Source organism: Echeneis naucrates, chromosome 16, assembly GCF_900963305.1.
Source record: "Echeneis naucrates chromosome 16, fEcheNa1.1, whole genome shotgun sequence".
NCBI lineage: Eukaryota > Metazoa > Chordata > Actinopteri > Carangiformes > Echeneidae > Echeneis > Echeneis naucrates.
In genome coordinates this window covers 14394758-14415743 of record NC_042526.1, presented here as the reverse complement: position 1 = coordinate 14415743, position 20986 = coordinate 14394758, and the positions used below count along the sequence as shown (strand labels likewise).

At 41.6% G+C, this 20986-nt stretch overlaps 5 protein-coding genes across 7 annotated transcripts; 3 read left to right on the top strand and 2 right to left on the bottom strand.

Moving 5' to 3' along the window:
• Positions 1-30: 30 nt before the first annotated feature.
• Positions 31-4383, top strand: cd151 (CD151 molecule). 2 transcript variants are annotated; one of them, XM_029522855.1, is made up of 9 exons: positions 31-171; positions 1102-1186; positions 1743-1934; positions 2562-2636; positions 2931-2951; positions 3222-3326; positions 3490-3645; positions 3729-3815; positions 3912-4383. In XM_029522855.1, exons 2-9 carry the CDS (start codon positions 1103-1105, stop codon positions 3969-3971), a joined length of 780 nt encoding a protein of 259 aa, XP_029378715.1. In that variant the 5' UTR covers positions 31-171; position 1102; the 3' UTR covers positions 3972-4383. The 2 variants fall into 2 exon arrangements, with proteins under 2 accessions (XP_029378715.1, XP_029378716.1); XM_029522856.1 differs by lacking the exon at positions 2931-2951.
• An 85-nt stretch (positions 4384-4468) lies between these two features.
• gatd1 (glutamine amidotransferase class 1 domain containing 1) lies at positions 4469-6413 on the top strand. 2 transcript variants are annotated; one of them, XM_029522684.1, is made up of 7 exons: positions 4469-4621; positions 4715-4791; positions 5461-5566; positions 5646-5753; positions 5846-5937; positions 6025-6118; positions 6219-6413. In XM_029522684.1, the coding sequence occupies exons 1-7, from the start codon at positions 4573-4575 to the stop codon at positions 6332-6334; spliced, it is 642 nt and encodes a 213-aa protein (XP_029378544.1). In that variant the 5' UTR covers positions 4469-4572; the 3' UTR covers positions 6335-6413. The 2 variants fall into 2 exon arrangements, with proteins under 2 accessions (XP_029378544.1, XP_029378545.1); XM_029522685.1 differs by lacking the exon at positions 5646-5753.
• Positions 6375-10483, bottom strand: chid1 (chitinase domain containing 1). The gene is made up of 12 exons (XM_029522683.1): positions 10116-10483; positions 9866-10009; positions 9126-9258; positions 8987-9031; positions 8774-8880; positions 8626-8687; positions 8434-8523; positions 8222-8323; positions 7958-8107; positions 7487-7567; positions 7359-7401; positions 6375-7231 (listed from the first exon to the last, which is right to left on the bottom strand). The coding sequence occupies exons 1-12, from the start codon at positions 10218-10220 to the stop codon at positions 7133-7135; spliced, it is 1161 nt and encodes a 386-aa protein (XP_029378543.1). The 5' UTR covers positions 10221-10483; the 3' UTR covers positions 6375-7132.
• A 379-nt stretch (positions 10484-10862) lies between these two features.
• ighmbp2 (immunoglobulin mu DNA binding protein 2) lies at positions 10863-17686 on the top strand. The gene is made up of 16 exons (XM_029523750.1): positions 10863-11060; positions 11673-11755; positions 12315-12484; positions 12574-12769; positions 12855-12952; positions 13078-13241; positions 13406-13606; positions 13701-13848; positions 13925-14099; positions 14522-14704; positions 14792-14910; positions 14995-15089; positions 15704-15827; positions 15933-16760; positions 16868-17067; positions 17244-17686. Exons 2-16 carry the CDS (start codon positions 11679-11681, stop codon positions 17439-17441), a joined length of 2976 nt encoding a protein of 991 aa, XP_029379610.1. The 5' UTR covers positions 10863-11060; positions 11673-11678; the 3' UTR covers positions 17442-17686.
• On the bottom strand, positions 17429-20781 carry LOC115056945 (zinc-binding protein A33-like). The gene is made up of 6 exons (XM_029523752.1): positions 20379-20781; positions 19935-20030; positions 19541-19771; positions 18876-18898; positions 18668-18786; positions 17429-18586 (listed from the first exon to the last, which is right to left on the bottom strand). The coding sequence occupies exons 1-6, from the start codon at positions 20769-20771 to the stop codon at positions 18036-18038; spliced, it is 1413 nt and encodes a 470-aa protein (XP_029379612.1). The 5' UTR covers positions 20772-20781; the 3' UTR covers positions 17429-18035.
• Between the last annotated feature and the right edge of the window lie 205 nt (positions 20782-20986).

Sequence of the window (20986 nt, the reverse complement as noted above, 5' to 3'; positions counted from 1 at the left end):
GACAGGCGCTCAGAAAGTTGGGTGGGAGGCTCGGCTCTGGGTTTCAGCTGAGAACAGACACTGTTGCAGTTGACCGTCAGAGAGAGTAGCACGCTGACCCTGAGGTTACAGGGAGCTTGGAAGCCATTACCCCGATAATCTACATCCTTCAGGCCCACCACTGAAAATCAGGTAGGAGTATTCTGGTCTCAGCGGAAAAGGCAGAGCAGTTTTTCCATGACACAGTGAGTTAAAAATAACCTCATTACGACCACTGGGAGATTTCATTTTCCCAGACTGTCTTATGACTAAAAGGAAGTTTTGTTTTTTTTAAATGCACTTGTTATTTTATATTTGTCCCTTAATCCTTTCCTTTTCAGTTCAAAGAGAGATGCACTGATACCTTAAAGTCAACATCTCTCGTGATGCTCCGAACATCCGAATCACAAATTTTCCTAAAATAGAAGCAGAAGAAAGCGCAGCTCAGATTGGGGTAAAAACAGACATTGCCTAATTCGTTAAGTAAATAGTTACATGTCAACGGTATATCACTACAGTCTGAGCATGTGAGAAGATCAGGTCAGGTGACAGAGAGGAGGACATATATATCTGCTGGAGGGCATGTACATTTTCCCCACAACATATTTGATTTCATCTGTGAGCTCTTATACCGACTTCCAAATGTAACAGCACTCTTTCATTTATTTAGTCTGCTGTTTAATGTTTTTCATGTAGCTATCACATACAAAAGCATGAAAAAGAAATTCTCACATCCACTGTTATGACATTTAAGCTCCACTCAATAAACCGCGTTTTCACACTGTAGATGGAACTAAAGCAGACCAAAAGCGGAAACATGTTTTGAACAGGAACTGAAAAGTCTCCATCAGATATGGCACTAATAGGCTTAAGCTTGCCATCATGAAAACACAGTTGCTAAGATTTATGTGATAGAAATCTCAAGTTTAGCATGAAAACAGCTTTGGAAACTATGACTCGCCCTCTGCATCCTGTGCTTGTTCTCCAGGGGGGACATTCATCTGTGAAAATTGATCTTCTCTGATCTTCTCCATGTTTCTGCGTCACTGTACACTGTAAAGCCACTCCGACTTTTTGTTTCAGAATGGAGGCTCAGCGTGAAAGAAATCCTACCTGTGGGACAATATGTTTGAAATATCTCCTTTTTCTCTTCAATATACTTTTCTGGGTGAGTTAACAGGGAAATGTGAAGATGTGAAAGGCTCTATGTGATCTGTGATTATTAGTAAGACAAATAGTCAGAATAATGAACTTCTGAATGGAGCTTTCATTTCTCATTTTGCTTCAGATATTAAAGAGGACTTTATGAAACTGACCACAGCGTATAGCGTAACTCATCAATACATATGTATATATAATATGTACATTATGTAATATCATGCTCTATATAATTCCCTCAAACTAATTTTCATTTCAATAATTGACAATAACGGTAACAAACGTTGCTTCACCTACTCATCTCTCACGGCTCATTTCCAGCAACTATCAACTCTGATATGAAACTGAGATTTATGAGCACCATAAAACAAATTTGGCTGCACGTCTCTTGAGACTCGTGAAGCAAAAATAAGACGCTACCTTCGGTGCATCACTATAACATTTTTGGATAAATCTACATATTATATATATATATTATACACATACAAAACATATAAAAATACTGTGGTACATGGTAACAGGGAGCATCTGGTTCGAACTGAGCCGACAGGGATCCATTGTTTCAGTTGGCAGGAGGAGTTGTACTGGGAGTGGGAGTGTGGACTCTGGTGGAGAAGAGCGACTACATCAGCTTACTGAACTCCAGCTTTTACTCTGCATCAGTTCACATCCTGATAGCTGCTGGGATCATCGTGATAGCGACCGGGATTATCGGATGCTGTGCCACTCTGAAGGAGATGAAGAGTCTTCTGATTGTGGTGAGGCAGATGATTGTCGTGCACAACATTGCCCTGCGGATAAAAAAAAAAAAAAAAAACGTTTCATTGAATCTTTTTTTTTCTCTCTTCTTACTTTCACTCCAGTCCGCCAACCCATTCAAAACCTCATTTAATTATGCGGAAACAGCAAATGATGACAGACATTACGTTCCTGTTTACACACACGTGTATTGAAGGTTTATCCTCGGTGCCTGCCTGCGGCTCACTGCAGCCCATTATGTCAGACGGGCATTGCAGTCAGAAATAACGGACAAAGTCATGCAGAGTGTCTTGAAGAGTGTGGATATAGAGCCTGGCTCATGCCAGAGGAATGAAGGCCAGCACACGCAGCTGCCTGAGAGGACATAATACTGAAGCAACACTGTACCAGCTCTGGCACATTGTGTCTATTTCCATATTCGCCGCGAACTTTGTAACGAAGAACTTCCATTTTCCACAGTGAAAAACACAGAGAGCTTCAGTGCAGATGACATATTTGAAGTCACAATTGATTTCCTATTAGAGCACAGAAAGGCACTAAACCACCATCTGGAAAAGAGCAGGAATTTCTGTTTTCCAACCGGTTTCTTTTTATGACTTTGTTTTTGTTTATTTCTCTTTTCACAGTATTTGATATTGCTGCTCAGTATTTTCCTGCTGGAGATCATCGCTGGTGTGCTGGCATACATAAACTACCAAGAGGTATGTGCTTTTTCATTATTTTGTTTATCAGCTTACATTTATTTCAAATTACAAATGTACCGTTTTTGTTTCCTTTCCATTTGTATTTTATGGAAATGATTTGTCATGCCCACTGTTCTTTATTTCAACCACCTTCCCTTTTTCTTCACCATTTTCTTTTTACCACCCATGAATTGCCTTGGTTGCCACCCTCTTTTGTGAAATCTTCTTGCCTGTCCCTCTGTGCATGTCCTTCATTTGTCCTGTTTTTCATCCTTCTCACACCTCTCTTTCTTATCCTTTTTGTGGCTCCAGTGTTTCCCTCTCTGCTACCAGGTAATCTGCTGCCACCTGTTTCCATTTTGTATCAAACTGTTTCACTAACAGTTTGATATAGGATGGTTTATATTCACTCGTTGCACTGTGTCAGTCTAGAAAGAAAATGTTTAGATTTGAAAATCATTATCAGGGAGTGGGGGTCAGATGATCTGTGCTCATATTTAGAGTTGCACATGTACAGAGGAATGTCACAGGGAAGTTTTTAATGGATAGTGACACATCTCTTTTGACCTGAGTGATCACTGATATGCATCACCTGTCCCACAGCTGGATGACGAGCTCAGACAAAACCTGAAGGGGACCATGCAGCTGAAATACCAGCAGCCCGGAGAAGAGAGCGTCACACAGGCTGTTGACAAACTTCAGCAGCAGGTGTGGAAGTAATGTTGCACGTTTTAAATCACAGCACGCCCTCTGCTTCAGCACCTGAGACAGACTCTGTGATCAGAAGTGATGGCCAATCCAGCCTGCATGTGTTCACATACCTCATCCTTTTCTCTTTCCTCTGTTCCTCCTTTTACTGGCATACTCTCAGTTTAAGTGCTGCGGCAGTGGCAACTTCTCAGACTGGAGAGACAGCGTGTGGATCCGAGCTAAAAACACCACGCAGATTGTTCCCGACAGCTGCTGTAAAACTCCCAGTGGCCTCTGTGGCCGCAGGGACCATCCCTCCAACATATACAAAGTAGAGGTGTGTGGAGCTGTTCAATAGGATCTGGCTAAATGCTGGATTATTGTAAGATTGTCATTTCTTTGTCTTTCTTGTGCTTTCAGGGAGGCTGCATCAAGAAATTAGAGGAATTCATCCTGAGTCAGTTATATATTCTCTGGGCAGTTGGCATTGGGATTGCATTTCTCCAGGTAAAACCCTAACCACGAGGCAAAATATTGCTTATTAAAAGTTTTCTCTGTGCATAGTGTACAATCAATAAGTTCCTACTGTCTTTTTTCTTTCAGCTTGTGGGGATGATGGTTACCTGCTGCCTTTATCAAAATTTGAAAGAAGATCCTTATTGATGCCATTGAATAACACAAAATGTGTCACATCATCAATTGTGTTTGACAAGAAATTTGAATTCCCCAAATTCTTCACACACACACAATAAAAATTTCTTCACAGGTAATTACATTTCTGGATACTGAGAAGTTGACACAGAAACAATGATGTGATGATTTTCAGAGAATAAACACTAGAGACACTATAATGCTGCTGGACAGCACTGTTTTTATTTTTCTGCTCATAGTACTCTCAGAATTTTCCATTTTAGGAAATCCTAAATATGTGTGGATGGACTTGTAACTAACGTTTGTTTGTTTTTGTTTGGCTTTATTGTATTTTTCATTTTTAATTTTTTTTATGTTAAATGTATATCAATCAGTGTTTACTAAAGTTATAATTGTTTGTTGTAATGCAAATAAAAAAATTCTGCACGCGTAATTACATTTCTACAATCAACTTTTATTCTGAAATTCTTTGGGCGGATGTTGTTGTCAGCTGACCAAAGCTTCTTCCGTGCATCTTTTTTTTTTTTCCCCTGATGATTTCAGCCAAAGTCTTTTTGATATTCTTGTGAAAGGTCGTACTTGTTCATGGGAAGGAAACACAGAGCTCAGTGAGATGTCTGCAAAGTCAACGTGTCTGATCGTGTCGAGCTCTTCGCCTCAAGGTCTGTGGATCCGACTCAGTCTGCTGCTTCCTCATTTATTCGCATGCTCACAGACCGACTGTCCTGTTTCTGAGAGCTCTGTTTATTATTCAGGTGTGTCAGCCAAGTCTTTCCATCAGTCCTTCAGTCTCTGCACCTCAGCGTTCAATCTGCAGACGGCCACGCCGGGGGTAAGACTGTTTGTTGCCCAAAAAAAAAACAGAAGTGAACAAGCAGCAGCCGACAACATCTTTCACCAAAGCTGCTCTTCTAATGAAGGTTTGGGCTTCTGCTGCTCTGATGAAACAAACAACAACAACAGCAATGAAAAACGCTCCTCGGGCGAGTGTTTTATTATGTCAGGAAAACTGGGGATGAGGATCAGATATGTCCTGATGGGACAAAGACAAAAAAAGAGACACAGACATGGACACCGCTGACTGAGCTATTAATTTCTTTACTACACTGTATTGGTGGCTGTGCTTTTACTGACAGCTTGCCAAAAGTTCTATGATGAATGTATGCCAACAGTGTCATGCTGGAGGATTTTCCTCACTCTGACAACCCAAAGGTTGGTGTTGTTATTAGAGGCCTGTAACTGAGTAAATCATTTATTCATTAAAGCCAATGAAGCCTGGCTATATGCTGCTTTGGAAACATTGGACATTTTATTTGAAAATTGTTGCTAGTTTGTAAAAAAAGAAAAGAAAAAAGAACTGACTAATCAGCTCAGTAAATTCCATATGTAAGTTGAATATGCATAAAAAATGAAGACGACAATGATCTATTGTATACACGTATGCCCTGAACATCACATATTTTTCTGTACAGAGATGAAGTGAAGTCTTTCTGAATTGCAGGGGAAGCCAATAGACTTTGCTGGTGTGGATGAGAGCACTACTAAATGGGTGCAGGATTTCAATGTGAAACCTTATGCAACACCGGCCAAACTTGAGTCTATAGATGGTGAGCGTTTATTCCATAGCCCCTTGGCTTTTGCTGCTGGTGGGACTGTGCTCGGTTATATCATGCTGACTTTTTCCAGGCGCTCGATACCAGGCGCTCCTCATCCCAGACTGTCCCGGGGCGCTTAATGACCTGGCCCACAGCGGCTCTCTGCACCGCGTTCTCTCACACTTCATCTCGCACCAAAGTGAGTCTGAGGCTCATTTTTAAGCAGCCAGTATGTATTGTGTACCATCTTTATGGGGTTGATGTGTTTCTCCCCCCCCCCCATGCGTGAAGAACCCATCTGTGCAGTGGGACATGGCGTGTCGGCTCTGTGTTGTGCCACTGAGGGACAAAAGTGGATCTTCAGTGGCTACAGTTTAACGGGGGTTAGTCTTCTTCAAGCAATCGTGAAAGTCAGCCTGCCCAAACACATTTCTGATCAGTATAATTGACACAACTGTTTTTGTCAAAAGCCATCAGTGTTTGAACTGGTGCGGAGGCCTGACTTCGCTAACCTCCCCTTGATTGTGGAGGACTTCGTGAAGGACAGTGGAGGGTCGTACACAGGTGAGTAAAACAAGCCCATTAAAAGGTTTAATCCCCCCACCCCTTTTTTTTTTTTTTTTTTTTTAAACCTGAACCCCTGCTCTCCCTCTTTGTTTTCTAGCAAGTCAAGAAGATGCTGCACACGTTGTGATAGACAGACACCTGATAACCGGTCAGAACTTGGAGTCAACCCTACTTGCTGTAAATAATCTAATCCTCCTCTGTAATGCCAAATAAAAAAAAAAAAAAAAAGAGTCACAAATTCAACAGCTTAGTTGTTTCACATTTATATTCAGATAATTAAACAAACATTCATCTCAGATAAATACTGGAAGATGCTATGACAGAGCAGATGTTTGGCAACAATGTAAATGTCACTTCATTACTGTTATTATAAATCTAATAAAAACCACACAATCAAATGTCGACTGAGATTTGAAAAATGAGCTTGGTGTCAGGAGCTGAGGCAGCCTCGATGATGGATATTTAAAGACTGAAAACGGAATGCATCTTCACAGCAAGCAAAGCTGCACCCAAGAGCAGAACTGTTTGTGTGTGATGTTGAGCGCTAAAGACTGTGATGCGTCTGAAGTCCGAGAGCCTCTGAACAGGATTACACCCCTTCACTTAAACTCTATGCACGCTGATGATCATGCACATTCTGTTGCTGAAGTATGCGTTACTGTACTCTGACTGAACCACAGGTTTGTTTGTTTGTTTTTTTTTTCACGATGATGAACAGGAGTAAAACACACTGAAGTACCTGTTGGCTGTTTTGGGAACCTACTAAAACGACAAAGATTTCTCAACACTTTCATGACCCTCAGAACAGTTGCATTTTAACTAAACCTCGTCAGTGGCTCATTTGAGAGTTCATTTCAATTGGCCAGCCTGAAAAAGAAAAATGAGAAATACACCACCTGAGTTTTTGGGTGTGTGTGTGTGTGTGGGGGGGGGGGGGTATGTATGTATGCATATATATACACAATGTGCTGATAATCCATGGTCCCCAATCTTCTTTAAAAGGTCCAACTCTCATAGGAGATCATAAAAATAATCCAGTCCTTGTCCCAATTCCCATAAAGAAATTCCAGTTCCCAGTTCAGTGGCTAAAGAGATTCTCAGGTTGATTGACTGTAAACATAGTTAAAATAATGTTAATATACAGTTCAGTTTTAATGCCATTATAAATAATGGCACCTAATCATAGCAATCAATCTGTGTTTACCTAAAAATTAACCTAAAATGTGAAGAGTTTTACCTTTAGTGATGGATAGTACACCACATGCTTAACTGCATTGCTCCTGAAACACAGAGGTAAAGGCAGAGCTTGTCAAAAGACGCTGCAGGGGGATATTTGCTCATCGACTTAAATACACCATTAATCACCTCTTGTAAGTGAAGTAATGCTCGGCCGAATAGTCATCCCAGAGAAGCTTTGGCCTGTGTTCTCGCAAAATCTCAATATACCTACAGAAAAAGAAAGAAAGTGTCAGGCCCTGACATCCTACTGCCTTCCCCCCATCTTCCTGATTTAAACGCATTTTTTTTTTTTTACTTTGCCAGAGTTTGGGCTGTGTCACAGGATAATGTGTGCTATAGAGAAATGTTGGAGATTTGAAAGTTTTAAGAGGCTTTAAAGTGGAACCCTGAACGTATCTAACCCTGTTTGCAGGTCTGAGGTATTGCTGCTATAGATGCGAATAAAGTAGGAGCTGCATTAAGTCCAATAAACTGAGGATTATACGTCAGAAAACGAATAAGATCTCAGGTAATGGTGTTAGAAAGAAGTGAGCTTACCAGGCCTCTATAACCTGCTTATCATCTCTAAGTGAAGCTGTTGTCATTGAATTGTCTTACCTTCCTCCCAGGATCGGTTCTGTTCCCTGACTTGCAAAATCAAGGCCATAAAAATTGAGTCCCAACAGGATCTTTTGCCTCCACTGAGTGGTTGGTGCAAGCTGGAGAACGCAGTCTCTTACCCACGGCCAAGGAGAGCTTGGGCCCGGTCTGTTGAAAAAGAGAGAGTCTGCACTGATGCTGTGGATCTTTTACAACCACCTGAATCATTTATACATCCACATCAGTGAATATGCTTGACTTCTGTTTGTGCAGAAGGCTCACCGGGCACCGCTGGAGTAGTCGTATGTCATGAGGCTGAATCCATCCACGACTGGGGCCAACTGTTCAAACTCCTCCCTCCCAAACATTCCCGGCTGCCCCGTACTGATCATGATGGAGAGTTTAAAAAAAAAAAAGGATGGCAAGTCAACACCAACGTCATTTTTTCCCCTCAAACAAGTCTAGTTACGGAACATCAAACTATTTTCATTCACCTGGTGACAGCAGGTGGAATGACAAGCACACAGTCTAATTTTTTGGCATTCAAAGTCTCACATATGTGTTTCACCAAATGCACCAGCTCCCTGGAAAAAAGGATATCACATGTTTGATTCATTTTATTTCCCTCAACAATAAAATGATCAAGGTTTAGGATTCTCCGGTCTGGCATTAACTCACTCACTCACTTTCTTTTGTTGCCTCCCAGCTGGCTCCACAGCTCCAAGGTGAAACCATCAAAACCTTCTGTCTGCAAGGATGCAGCTTCATTACACAACCAGTACTAAAGTTTTACTTTGCTGCAAGAGACATGGCGCTAGAAAAACGCTTCATTACCTTTGCAACATCCACCAGCTCACTTCCTAGTTCCTCGATTTCATCTTCGCTCCCCAGTACGTTCATGTAGTCCTGGTAAGACCAGCCATCAAATAGCAGCCGAGGAACTGGGTGTACAGAGAATGGAGGGTTTTAATGATGAACACGAGCTTCTTGCACTGGGCCAAATCAACAGACCTGAGTTGAGCTGTGGGGAGGGAGGACATCACTCACCCAGCCTGACTCTTTTGTTAGACTTGCGCACAGCTTTGACCCATCCTTGAAAGACAAAGAGACCCTTTTACTTTACATACATTATTAGTCCATTCGTCAAGTGCTTCCTGTTTGGCTGTCAGCGATGCGGGTTGTTCACCTGGGTCATGGTCGTGAAGTCCTGTAACATCAAAGGTTTCAGGTCCTCGCCGGCGGAGCTGAAGCCACACTGGTGACAATGAAGTCAGTTTGGACCCAAATATTTTGGCCACATCATAGCCGTGGGAATTCCACTGCAAGATGGGAAAGCAAGACAGAAGTAATTCAGAGACTGTGTCAAAGCATTCAAGGATTCGTTCCTTTATTTTGGTGACACTGGAGCTCTTCCCAGGCTTACAACTCCAACTAAAATCATTATTACTGCTGCCTCATTGAGACTGTGACAGTACTCAGAGCCAAAGGTGATGAAGTTAAATTACTTGTTTTATCAGGTGGCCAGTCCGCAACTCACACATTGGCAGACAATACAGCATTTAGACACACAAGAGACGATAATGATTCAATTATTATACAAAGAGTCTCAAATGAAGGGACATGCGAAAAGGAGAGAACGTCAACAATTTTGACAGATTCCCCATTTATCTGGCCAACTCAGACGTCGTGAACATTTGAATACAGAGACACACACGCAGAGAGAGAGACATCTAAAATTTTTTTGTAAACAGGATCTTTTTACAACCAGTTTGGTGAGGAAGAACTGCAGTGTCAGGCTCCTCTGAATGTGAGTTTTGTATGTGGAGAGGACAGACCGAAACCCTCCGAGCTTCTCCTTTTTGAGGCTGCAGTAACAGATCTATGAGGGGGGCTGTGTGTGCAGCAGGGAGCGGACTTCACACTTACAGGGGTGACATATCCCAGCACTGGCCCTTGAAATGTTCTCTTGATGTGCGCACAGTGCCTTTTTTCCTCCCTCACTATGTCTTTCCAGTGCGGATCTGACACAACCAGGCCTCTCTCCAACACGGATAACTCCGCCGGGGATGTCTAGACAGAGGGATCAAGCACATTTCTCACTTCAGCGACAGATCACAGATGAGAGGCACCTGAGCAGGAAAACAGAAACATCCAGGTGGAGGCCAAAGTTCCTCACCTCCGTCTCAGCTTTATGAGACTTCTTGGCATCAGTTTTGGAGAGAGTAGCAGCGGCCAAGCAGCAGCATGAGAGGGCATGAAACAGGGCGAGCGTCGTCCTCATTTTTTTTTTTTTAACGAAGGCAGCGAAAAGGCGTCGTGAAGCAGTTAAATAAAAATGGGTTAGCTCGAGTCTGCAGGTTTGTAGGGATCCGCTCCATTAAAAACCTGCAGATTCTCCGGCGGTCTGAAGCCACGCAGAACCACCAGCCGACACGGACCCGTTCATAACGTGAGAAATACTGAGGAAAAACCTGAATTTGCGTCCAACAACTTGGCTCTGACTGTCGAGTGGCTGGTTCCAGTTTGATTGACAACTTAGATCAACGTGTTTCTGCTCGGTGGACTTATCTGTGTAACTTCCGCGTTGTGGGCTTTTCAAAATAAATGTCGCGGCGTGTTGCCAGATTTGACTGTTGGACAGGTTTCAGAGATTTCTTTTAAAAATTCGAGTTATGGCGAATTTGAACACACTTACCGAAGATACAATCATCTATAAAAATAACTGTGGGCCAAATATAAGAAAAGCCGTGCTGCGGTGGTAGTTCACAGTTTCTTTCTTGTTAACAGTCGTGTTTAAACTCATATTGGCCTTACACAGAAATGTGGCTATTTTTTAAGACGCCGGCGTGCCTTGGTTCTGCCAAGGGTTCCTCTCTTTGTCAAACCTGGCAACACGGCGGCCGGTCGAGAAGAGGAGAGTCATCTGAGCAGGTAGGTGGCGGTGTAGCTAACATGCTAACGGGCTAGCATAGTCAAAGAAGACGGCGGGACTCAAACCAACACATCGACCGGTGAAGACGAGACAACACCGAGACCCTGTCAACCTGTCCGGCACGGTTTGCTGTCAGCAGCTGGCCGGTCCTCTGCTTCCTGTCTGTTTTCAGCTGTCTGTCGTCAGTCGGTGAGTGTCAGTCTCCATTTTTATGGAGCTATCGGAGATGCTTTGAGTGCAGAGTGATTAGCAAGCTAATATGAGCATTAAGTGACTGTGTCTCTATAACAATTCAGCTTATATATAAAATACTAAAGAGGCCTGTTTACTTCATGCGTGACTCTTGGCTTCAGAGGAATATAATAATTTTACACGAGAACAGACGAGTCGGACACGACTGCATGTCCTGACAGTGAGAGACTGGAGAGGCATTTAAGGTCTTGCTTCACTTAAATTAGAAACAGTCTGAAAATGAGTTCAGCTTTTTTTATTGGTTACGTGATTCATAATTTAATCTATGGTTGAATGATCGTCAGTGTATTGGTTTATTGTTGCTGGTACATCACTGTGTTTGCAGTGTTTCATATTGAAAGTGCTGATGTCAAGCAATTGTCGATAAACATATCTCTCATTTACAGCATCAAGCTTCAATAATCCAGTGTGTATTATGTCTTTAACATTACAATGTGACTGTTAAATGACAAACAGGAGAGGTTCCGCGTTGTCTGTAGCCCAGGTGAGATTGTATTAACTTAGATTGGAAACTGCTTGAACAATTATGATGATTTTTGGTCTTTTCAGTGAAGGATGGCAGTTGAACAGTTTGTGTCAAAGACACTTGAGCTCCTACAGGAAGAAAGGGAAGCTGAAATTGAGGAGACCAGGTGAGTAAAATAATATCCAGAGACTGTGTAATGGGCCACACCAGCAATTTTGTTCCACGTGTCCACGAAGTTTGTGGTTTTGGAACAACAAAAAAGACAGTAGTAATAAATAAAGCAGCCGTTATTGTGAGTGATAGGGTTGAAGCTCCAAAACTACTCGATCCTACATACATCCATTCCATATCCTTGCAAAAAGAGGATCCATGTCTTTTAAACTCCACTGCCTCAGTATGTAATTCTGGCAGTTTGTAAGGAATTTGATGTTTTCAAATTCAGTGTTGTTGTGGATTATGCATCTCATTTATCTGTGCATGGTCTGCACAGACTTAAGCAAACATGTGGAAATAACACAACACAGCTGGATAGAAGTGGCAATTATGCATTAGAGTTGGCAAAAGACTCCCCTGGAGCCATACTTTACAACAGTTTTTTACAAACTGTGTGGTTGTCTCTAAGACAAGTATATGAGCTTTCATGTGTATTATCTGTATCCAATGTTATAAAAAATATTATTTGTATTTGCCTTTGTACAATTACAGTCTTTGTTTTGTACTAACAGGCTATGGAAGGAGAACATTTCCATGAAGGATCTTCAAAATAAAGGAGTTTGCTTGCTGAAACTGCACATAGGAAGTCAGTCCACAGGCTTGTATGGCCGCACAGTTATTGTCCTTGAGCCAAGAAAACATCTTGGCTTTTCTTCTCTACCAAGTAACAGCTTTGGACCTGGTGAGATGGAAAAATAAAACACGTGATTGCCGTTTTTGCTGCTTTGGTTTCATATTTGCTTAATGTGGTGTTTCCGCTTTCCCTTACAGGAGACATAGTTGGCTTGTATGACTCTGGTGGATGCACTGAGGCATCTCAGATTACCACAGGGATAGTGACGAGGGTCAGTCAGACTTCCGTAAGTGTGGCCTTTGATGATTTAAAGGATGGGCTCAGTTTTGATACAGATGGACTTTACAACCTTTTGAAGTTGGCAAATGACATCACCTACAAACGAATGAAGAAGTGAGTAACAAAGCACATACAGATAAAAGTGACATGAGAAACCTCAAAACGACTAATTTGTACCGTGTGTTTTTGGTGTGTGCAGTGCCTTGAATGCATTAAACAGATACAGCAATGGAACGGCAACCAATCTGATCAGTGTTCTTTTTGGAGACACAAAACCTTCTTCTCAGTCACAGCCAAGTAAGTGAAAATTTCAGTTGGCTCTATGGCTTGGTGGTAAGCAGCACGCCGTTAATATTAAGTTCAAAGCATTACAAATCAACAAGGCTAATTTTGGCTGTTTCTCCTTTTTTTTGCCCCATCAGATGAGGTTGAATTCTTTAACACGAACTTGGATGATTCCCAGAGAGAAGCAGTGACGTTTGCTTTGTCTCAGAGAGAGCTGGGTGTAATACATGGGCCCCCAGGCACTGGGAAAACCACCACAGTAGTGGAGATCATTCTGCAAGCAGTCAAACAAGGCCAGAAGGTGCATAAAGTTAGAATGTAATATTATATATGTGAACACACAGCCTCTACTCGGTTAGTTTTATTTGTGTGTACATGTCACTGTTTGCATTTGTCATTACAGTATCTCATCCTAGACAGAAGGATTTTCATTTCACTTTCATCAGGGTGCTTGTGTTTACGTAGGTCCTGTGCTGTGCCCCGTCTAATGTAGCTGTGGATAATTTAGTAGAAAGATTAGCCCGATGCAAGGCTAAAGTGCTGAGGCTGGGCCACCCTGCCAGGCTGCTGGAGTCCATTCAGAAACATTCATTAGATGCCATCCTCGCTCAGAGTGACAACGCAGACATCATCATGGACATCCGTAAAGACATCGATAAAGCTTTTGTAGGTATTTCACTGTAGTCTGAGCTCAGGCAAGTGTTTGTGCCAATTCATGTGATTTTATAATCTTTTTTTTTTTTTTTTTTTTTTTTTTTAGATGAGAATGAAGAAGCCTTGTGAAAAAGGTGAACGGGTGAATTTCAGAAGAGAAATAGGGGAGCTGAGAAAAGAGCTGAAAATCAGGGAAGCAACAGCCATTTCCCAGATCCTAAAAAGCGCTGATGTTGTGCTATCAACCAACACAGGTCAGTAATGGCCTTGAGGAAAGAAAATGTCTGTGACGATGAAAGGCAATCAGTGAGTACTTATCTGTGTCTGCAGGTGCTTGTGATGACGGTCCCCTGAAGTTCTTGCCAGCAGAGCATTTTGATTGGGTGGTGATAGACGAGTGTGCTCAGGCCCTGGAGGGCAGCTGCTGGATCGCTCTGCTCAGAGCACGCAAATGTATTCTGGCTGGAGACTACAAGCAGTTACCGCCTACTATTAAATCACAAAAGTAAAAAAGTGGTTTTCCTTTTTTATCAATTATATTGAATATTTAATATTCATCTGCAGCTTAGTGATCATCCGTAAAATTTGTTTTATATCTGATCTGAAGCTTTTTCCATAACTGCGAGTATTAATGATTAAATTAGCAAAAGTGGGGGTAAAGTTAAAAAAAAAAAAAGTTATTTGTCAATGGTTATTTCTGAGAAACCCTGGCTGTCTTCATTGTCAGAGCTGTGAGGGTGTCATTTAATCAGAATTACAGACAGTTCTGGCATCAACCCCACAGCTGTCATCATATTTTTGTTTTTTCCATAGAGAGCGTCCTCTTGATAAACAAAAGCAGAAAATCCTGACATTTGAGAAACCAATTTGACTTGACATGAAAATAAATGAATCAAATAGCAAAAGGTGACTTTTTTTTTGCCACAGAGCTGCATCAAAAGGCCTTTCTCTCAGTCTTATGGAGAGACTCATCCAGATGTATGGGGATTCAGTGGTCCGAATGCTCACTGTTCAATACCGCATGAACAGTGCCATCATGGAGTGGGCCTCCAAAGAGATGTACCAGGGAAGACTGACTGCGCACAGCTCTGTGGAGAGACATTTATTAAAGTGAGAATCAGTTCAGTTCACCTTTTTTATTCCAGTGAAGAATAATTAATTGAAATAATTTAAATATGCCTTGTGTGACCCCGACAGAGATCTACCAGGAGTCACATGTGCCGAAGAAACAAACACGCCTCTTCTTCTGATTGATACAGCGGGTTGTGGTCTGAGTGAAATGGAGGCTACAGATGAGCAGTCCAAAGGAAATCAAGGTTATTTATTTTTTATTACCAAAAGGCTAAACTAACTATTTGTGTTGAATGGGCTGTAAGTGTGTGTGTTTGCTGTGTCCTCAGGTGAAGTAGATATTGTGGAACTGCATATAAAGGCCTTGACTGAAGCTGGGATAAAAGCTAAAGACATAGCTGTCATTGCCCCGTACAACTTACAAGTGAGTAATAATTTAAGACTTTGGCAGTACCTAAAACAAAATTACAAAGAAAGAAAATCTGAAACATGAACCATTATGCAACTACCTTTCCTAATAATCTCACTGAGTTGGATTAGAGAAAGTGGCGTATCATTCATTGCCACTCCAACATACAAACATTTTGAGTTTAGCACTTTATGGCACTACGTTGCATACCTTCAACTATCTGTCTTCAATTAACTCCAAGTTAGCTTGATATTTTCAGTTTGGGTGAGATTGCTTAGTTTTGAGACAAGCCTATGAGTTTGGATGTTTTCAGTCCATCAAATTAGCTGAATGCTGATTTGACATGAGGCGTCATCAAGATTGCTGGTTTTTCTTGAAATGATAATTGTGTTTTTTGTCATTGGAACAAAATGGTAGATTTAGTTTTATGGGTATGAGCTGGTAGCCCCTATGGGAACTCTGCCTCTCTTACACCTCTTCATTCTGACTTGGAACCTCAAAGAATTGAATGCACCAGCATCCCGTGATTACCACTTATGACTGCAGAGGCCACTGTTGCCACTGCTCAATCAAAGTCAGTGTCTCGAATTTCTTCGTTAGATAGTTGCGATGTTTTCATCTCTGTACAGGTGGATCTCTTGCGTCAGAAACTGTCTACAAGGCATCCAGAGCTGGAAATAAAGTCAGTGGATGGATTTCAGGGCAGAGAGAAAGAGGCCGTGGTGCTGTCATTGGTTCGATCCAACAGAAAAGGTCATTTTCCCCTCTTTTTGCCATAAAGGTTCTTTTTCTTTCTTTTGAAATATAGCAGAATTAATTTACACACATGCAAACATATTTGGCCATACTTTATTTTAGGGGATGTTGGCTTTCTGGCAGAGGACAGAAGAATAAATGTGGCTGTTACACGTGCAAGACGCCACATTGCTGTTGTGTGCGACACACAAACTGTACAGAATCATGCGTTCTTGAAGTCCCTGATTGATCATATGACTGAGTTTGGGGAGGTCAGAACAGCTTTTGAGTATATGCAAGATATTGTGCCACAGAACTACACCCGTGAGCACAAAGACACTAAAGCTAATACACTTGGCAGCAGCTCCACATCTACCAAACAAAGTGTCAAAGAAGCTCCAAACAAGGTGAAGAAAGGACAGAAGAAATCCACCAGTAGCAGCAATAAGGAAAATCCTGCTTGTTCAGAGAAATGCACAAAACCCAGCGCATCGACACTTTCAGAGGAACAACAGAACAAGAACAGATATGCTGAAATCAGACAGCTGGTGGAGAACTTTCTGAAGGACTTAACTCAGAGTGAATTACAATTCCCATCATCATTTAACTCCCACGACCGCCTGCTGGTCCACCAGATAGCGGAGCAGCTGGGACTCGTGCACGAAAGCAGAGGTGAAGGGAAAGACAGGTGTATCACTGTGTCCAGGCCGCGGGAGTCAGCAACTGCTGACGAGTTGTCACAAGCAGCAGAAGAAGAAGAAAAAACCCTGGAAGAAGAAGCTATCTCACTGTCCCCAAGTAAGCTACAGTCTCAATCTCCATTAGATTTGAAAAGTTTACATCTGGAGCGAATGAAGAGGGAACAACAGAAAAGAGAAGAAAACGCTCAACAGAAAAAGCAGCAGAGCAGCATTCCACCTGCCCAGAACCTGTCATCTAAGAAGTCCAAAGGTTTGTATTACACAAATAAAGGCATACATTACATTAAGACTTAAGGTTCTTATGTCTTCAACATGAAATCTAAACCCAATGTCTCTGTACTGTCATTTCTCTTCCAGATAAGAAGCGAACCAAAGCAGGGGCCTGCGACATTGCTGCAGCTGCTGCTCCTGACCATGACTTTGACACACTTATTAAAGCCGTCATGAAGGCTGATAGTGTGTGCAGTTTTGTCAAATGTAAAGCTTCTGTTCTAACACTTGGACAGCTCTGCCTTTTCTGCAACAGACAGTACTGTCTCAGTCATCACATACCAGAGGTAAACAACAAACTGCATCCAAATAGTATTTGTTTGGTTTGTGTCTTTAGTAGGTTGTTAACGTGACATTTATCAGACATGGTAATTCAGTTGATACTGAAAATGTTGAACAAGCTGAATGAAAGTAATTTTTTTTTTTCCCCCCTAAATGTAATCATCACGTAAATCCTATTTAGGTCCACGGCTGTGGAGATAAGGCCAAGTCTCATGCTCGGATGAGAATAAGCAAGGAGGGTGTTCTTTATGCTGGCAGTGGGAAGAAGGACAAGTCCGTAGATCTCAACAAGAAAGCTTACCTGCAAAGACGACTGGACTCTAAACTGAAAGATATGGCATCGCAGAGGAAACCAAAAAACAAAGAAAAGGACAGTTAAGGTCATTCAATCATCAAAAGAATGAACAGAACTGAATACTTTTGTTTTGAACAAAATGAAAGATATTTGAACAATTTGACTATTTGGTCATAGTCTAATAAATTATAAATCCATTTTACTCCTCTGATCTTTTTTGCATAGACTATTTTGTTGAGTAACTGTTCTGTTCAATGTAATCTGTGACTCATAAGTTTATTTTCTTAAAAGCTGTAGTTATCGCACACAATAACATAATACAGGGACCAACTGAAGGGTTCACAGGGCATTTTTTTATTGAATGATTATAATTTTTATTAATGATGAAGTATCTATATAGATATGCCTCCACTTTTGTCATGCGCATAATCTTTTAGCATTCAGTCAGACCGAGATAGCAAAGAAGAATATGATGCGATTTGGCAACAACGGAAATGTTCATATCTAAATGTTATCACAGTAGTAATCCTCATTATGGAAAGAAGAGCAAAGTAGTTTTTAAACATTATTCATTCTTTTTGGAAAACATTTGTCAGTCTACTAGCAATATCTTTGCTGCACACCAGTGGGCAGGGTGGGAACCTCTGTTGTAGAGAAATGGATCTACTTTGTGAGAGCCTATTCTACATCCACTTTTATAGTCAGAGGACAGATTGACAGTGAGCTGGAGATTTTCCCCTCCCCATACAATCCAGGGGAGATATAGGGGAAAATCCTCTCTGTAAATTTGTCTTTAAATATGTGTATTGTTGTCAAATCAGCAGCGTTGATGAACACCACCTTTCCTTTGTCATAGTCCAGCTCTACAGTAATCCTCTCGGGCTTCTGCTTCATCGTGAGCTTGGTGCGAGGTGAGGTCTGAGCCCAGAGGGATTCTCCATTAGACAGGCCGATCACCCAGAAGCCCTCGGCAGGGTTGAGGAAGACAGCACTCTTCCTTTTTATGGACTCGCGGGCCACTCCAATGTACCACTCTTTGCTGTGGCTCACCTCCACGGTCCAGCTGTGCTTCCCAGATCTGAAGCCTTTTGCTCCCAGTACACAGATGCGGCTGGTGCAGCGCTCAGGGTTGTCAGGTACGAGCTGCCTGCTGCTGTACTGCACACAAGTCAGCTCTTCAGAGAACTTCAGGTTAGACTGAGCTGTGTTTGGGTCCAGAGCAACAGGGACTGAAAGTGTGCAAAAGGTTCAATAGAGTCAAAGCACTCGTATACGATAATAAACTTTCGGGACATTGTCTGTTCACCCACCGTATTTCACAAAGTTGGCCATCTTCTTCCAAATTCCATACTTAAGTAAATCCAGATGTTTTGCGGAGTCTATCAAGATGTTTCTGATACACTCTGGCTCTTGAATGTTGCATTTGACCCTAAAACATGAAATGGTTACTGTGATTCCACAGCTGTCTAACAAAGACTTGGAGTTAGCTAATTTTAGTAGATAGTAGGGTATGCCTACCTTTTCTTTGTCTGCTTGTAGTCCTTTAGTTGAAGAATGAAAGTGTAGAAATACAGCTCATTAAAAAGTGTTGGCTTGGACTAATTGGAAACAGTTTTATGTGCACCACATGAAAGCGCACACCGACTGCTTTTATTTCCTCTATTTAGCATACTCCCATAGTTTCAAGTGGGCAGGAATAAATAATGAGAATACTATTTATTATAACACAGTGCAATTCAAAAGCAACAAAAATTGCCCCTAATAGCTCCCAAAGTATTCGTACAGATAATAGAGAAGCTGGTTGCGGGGGGATTTATTGCAGGAGCCTTGTATTAGAATATTTCTAGCTCCGTTGGTGTCCAAGTGTATAATGCCAATAGGCTGACAGGTTCTATAGACGTGATTAAAACGTCCACCAAAAGAAGCACGCAAGAAAAGCACCAAATTAATCCCAATACATGAAGTCCATGTTTATCAAAAGAGCTCAATCAAAAGCAATCAACAACTTCTTAGACCCAGACTGAAAAATCTCTACAATTTAAGGGTGTATCACAAAATGGTCCACACACATTTATAGTCCCCAGGGGACCATTTCCTCTTAAATTGTTTGTTTTTTGTTTTTTTAATCTGTGAAATGTATCATTAAAGGCCAACTTGAGATGGGATAATGATGGTAAATGTACCTGTAAAAATGGCAGATCGTCCGCTCTGAGGACTGTCTCAGTCTCACTGATGGTGCAGCAGAGGGCTTTGATCTGGTCCTTGATGCTGTCCAACTTATTGCACATCACCTGCGTCTTGATTTCTTCTTCCTGTTTAAGTGCCTTCAGTCTTGCGTTTTCCTCCTCCCAGAGGAACTTGTGCAGCTTCCGAAACTCCTCCTTGATGGTTTTCTCATCTTGAGTTGCTTGGATCTGCAATATTAGGAAAAATAGCAGTTTATAGCCATAACGGGAGGTTTTGTTGCTGTGTCGAGTGACTTGCGGTAAAATTCAGCATTTACACATCAATAGTAAAATGCACAGCAAAGCAGACGTTAAGACCAGGGTGGTGGACACTTGATGTGCTAATTTTTACCTGTATGTAGGTTTTTGTGTCCTCCCACTGGTCTTTTGTTTTGTTAAGTTCTTTGAGCTTTTTCCTTAAGTCCTCCAGCAAGTCTGAGATCTCCTTCTGTATGTTCACAGAAAAGCAAACGGTTAAAATCTAAAAATCAAACAATGGCTGTGTACCTGACTCCTATCTGGATGCTCAATGTCAGACTTTTAACTTCTTCATCTTCATCCACGTGATTTTTAGAATGAAAATGTCACAGTTGAGTTTAGTCAAACTGTGAAGGCTTCTCAGTTTTATGGTGATTTTCTTTATTATCTTTAAAATAAAGAAAATGAAACAACCCTCGACTTCTTAGAGGCCTTGCACTACAATCACAGGAGCAGCAAATGTCTTGGTCACACAGACGAAGCTGGTTTGTTGAGTTTTACTGAATGTAAAATGTTATTTCCCAGTTTCTATTTTTACCTTCTTCTGCTGTGCAGCCTCCTCGACTGGGCAGCACTCGTGAACCTTATGCTGTTTTGATGTCTGGCAGACAAGACAGATGGCCTCTTCATCATTCTGACAAAAAATCTTCAGCTTCTCATTGTGAAGAAAACAAATCTCTTGATTCCTGTCGGTTTGTAACACTTGATATCCATCTGCTGCTATCTTTAGTGCCAAATTGATAGGAGGCCTACCAGGGAGGGAGACGGTGCCACACACAGGACATTCTCGAGATCCTTTCCATTCCCAGAATTTCTGCAAACAAACTTTGCAGATATTGTGGCCACATTTCAAAAGAACAGGAACACAGTAAATCTCAGAGCACTGAGGGCAAACTAAGTCTTGTACCGAAAATGAGCTTGTCGCCGCCATCAGATTGAGGTTTTCCAGTTGTGTGACTTTACAGGAAAACTTCCTGCTTCTCAGGTGTTGTGACAGTGCGACCGTGAAAACCTGATTGGTACTCCTGTAAATGTTGGCAAACTTGCATGACTGGTTAAATCAGCATGAAGCACTCCGCATTAAGCACCACGGTGTGCAATAACTCACAAAGATTCACTTTTTGTTTAAAAATTTAGCAACAAAAT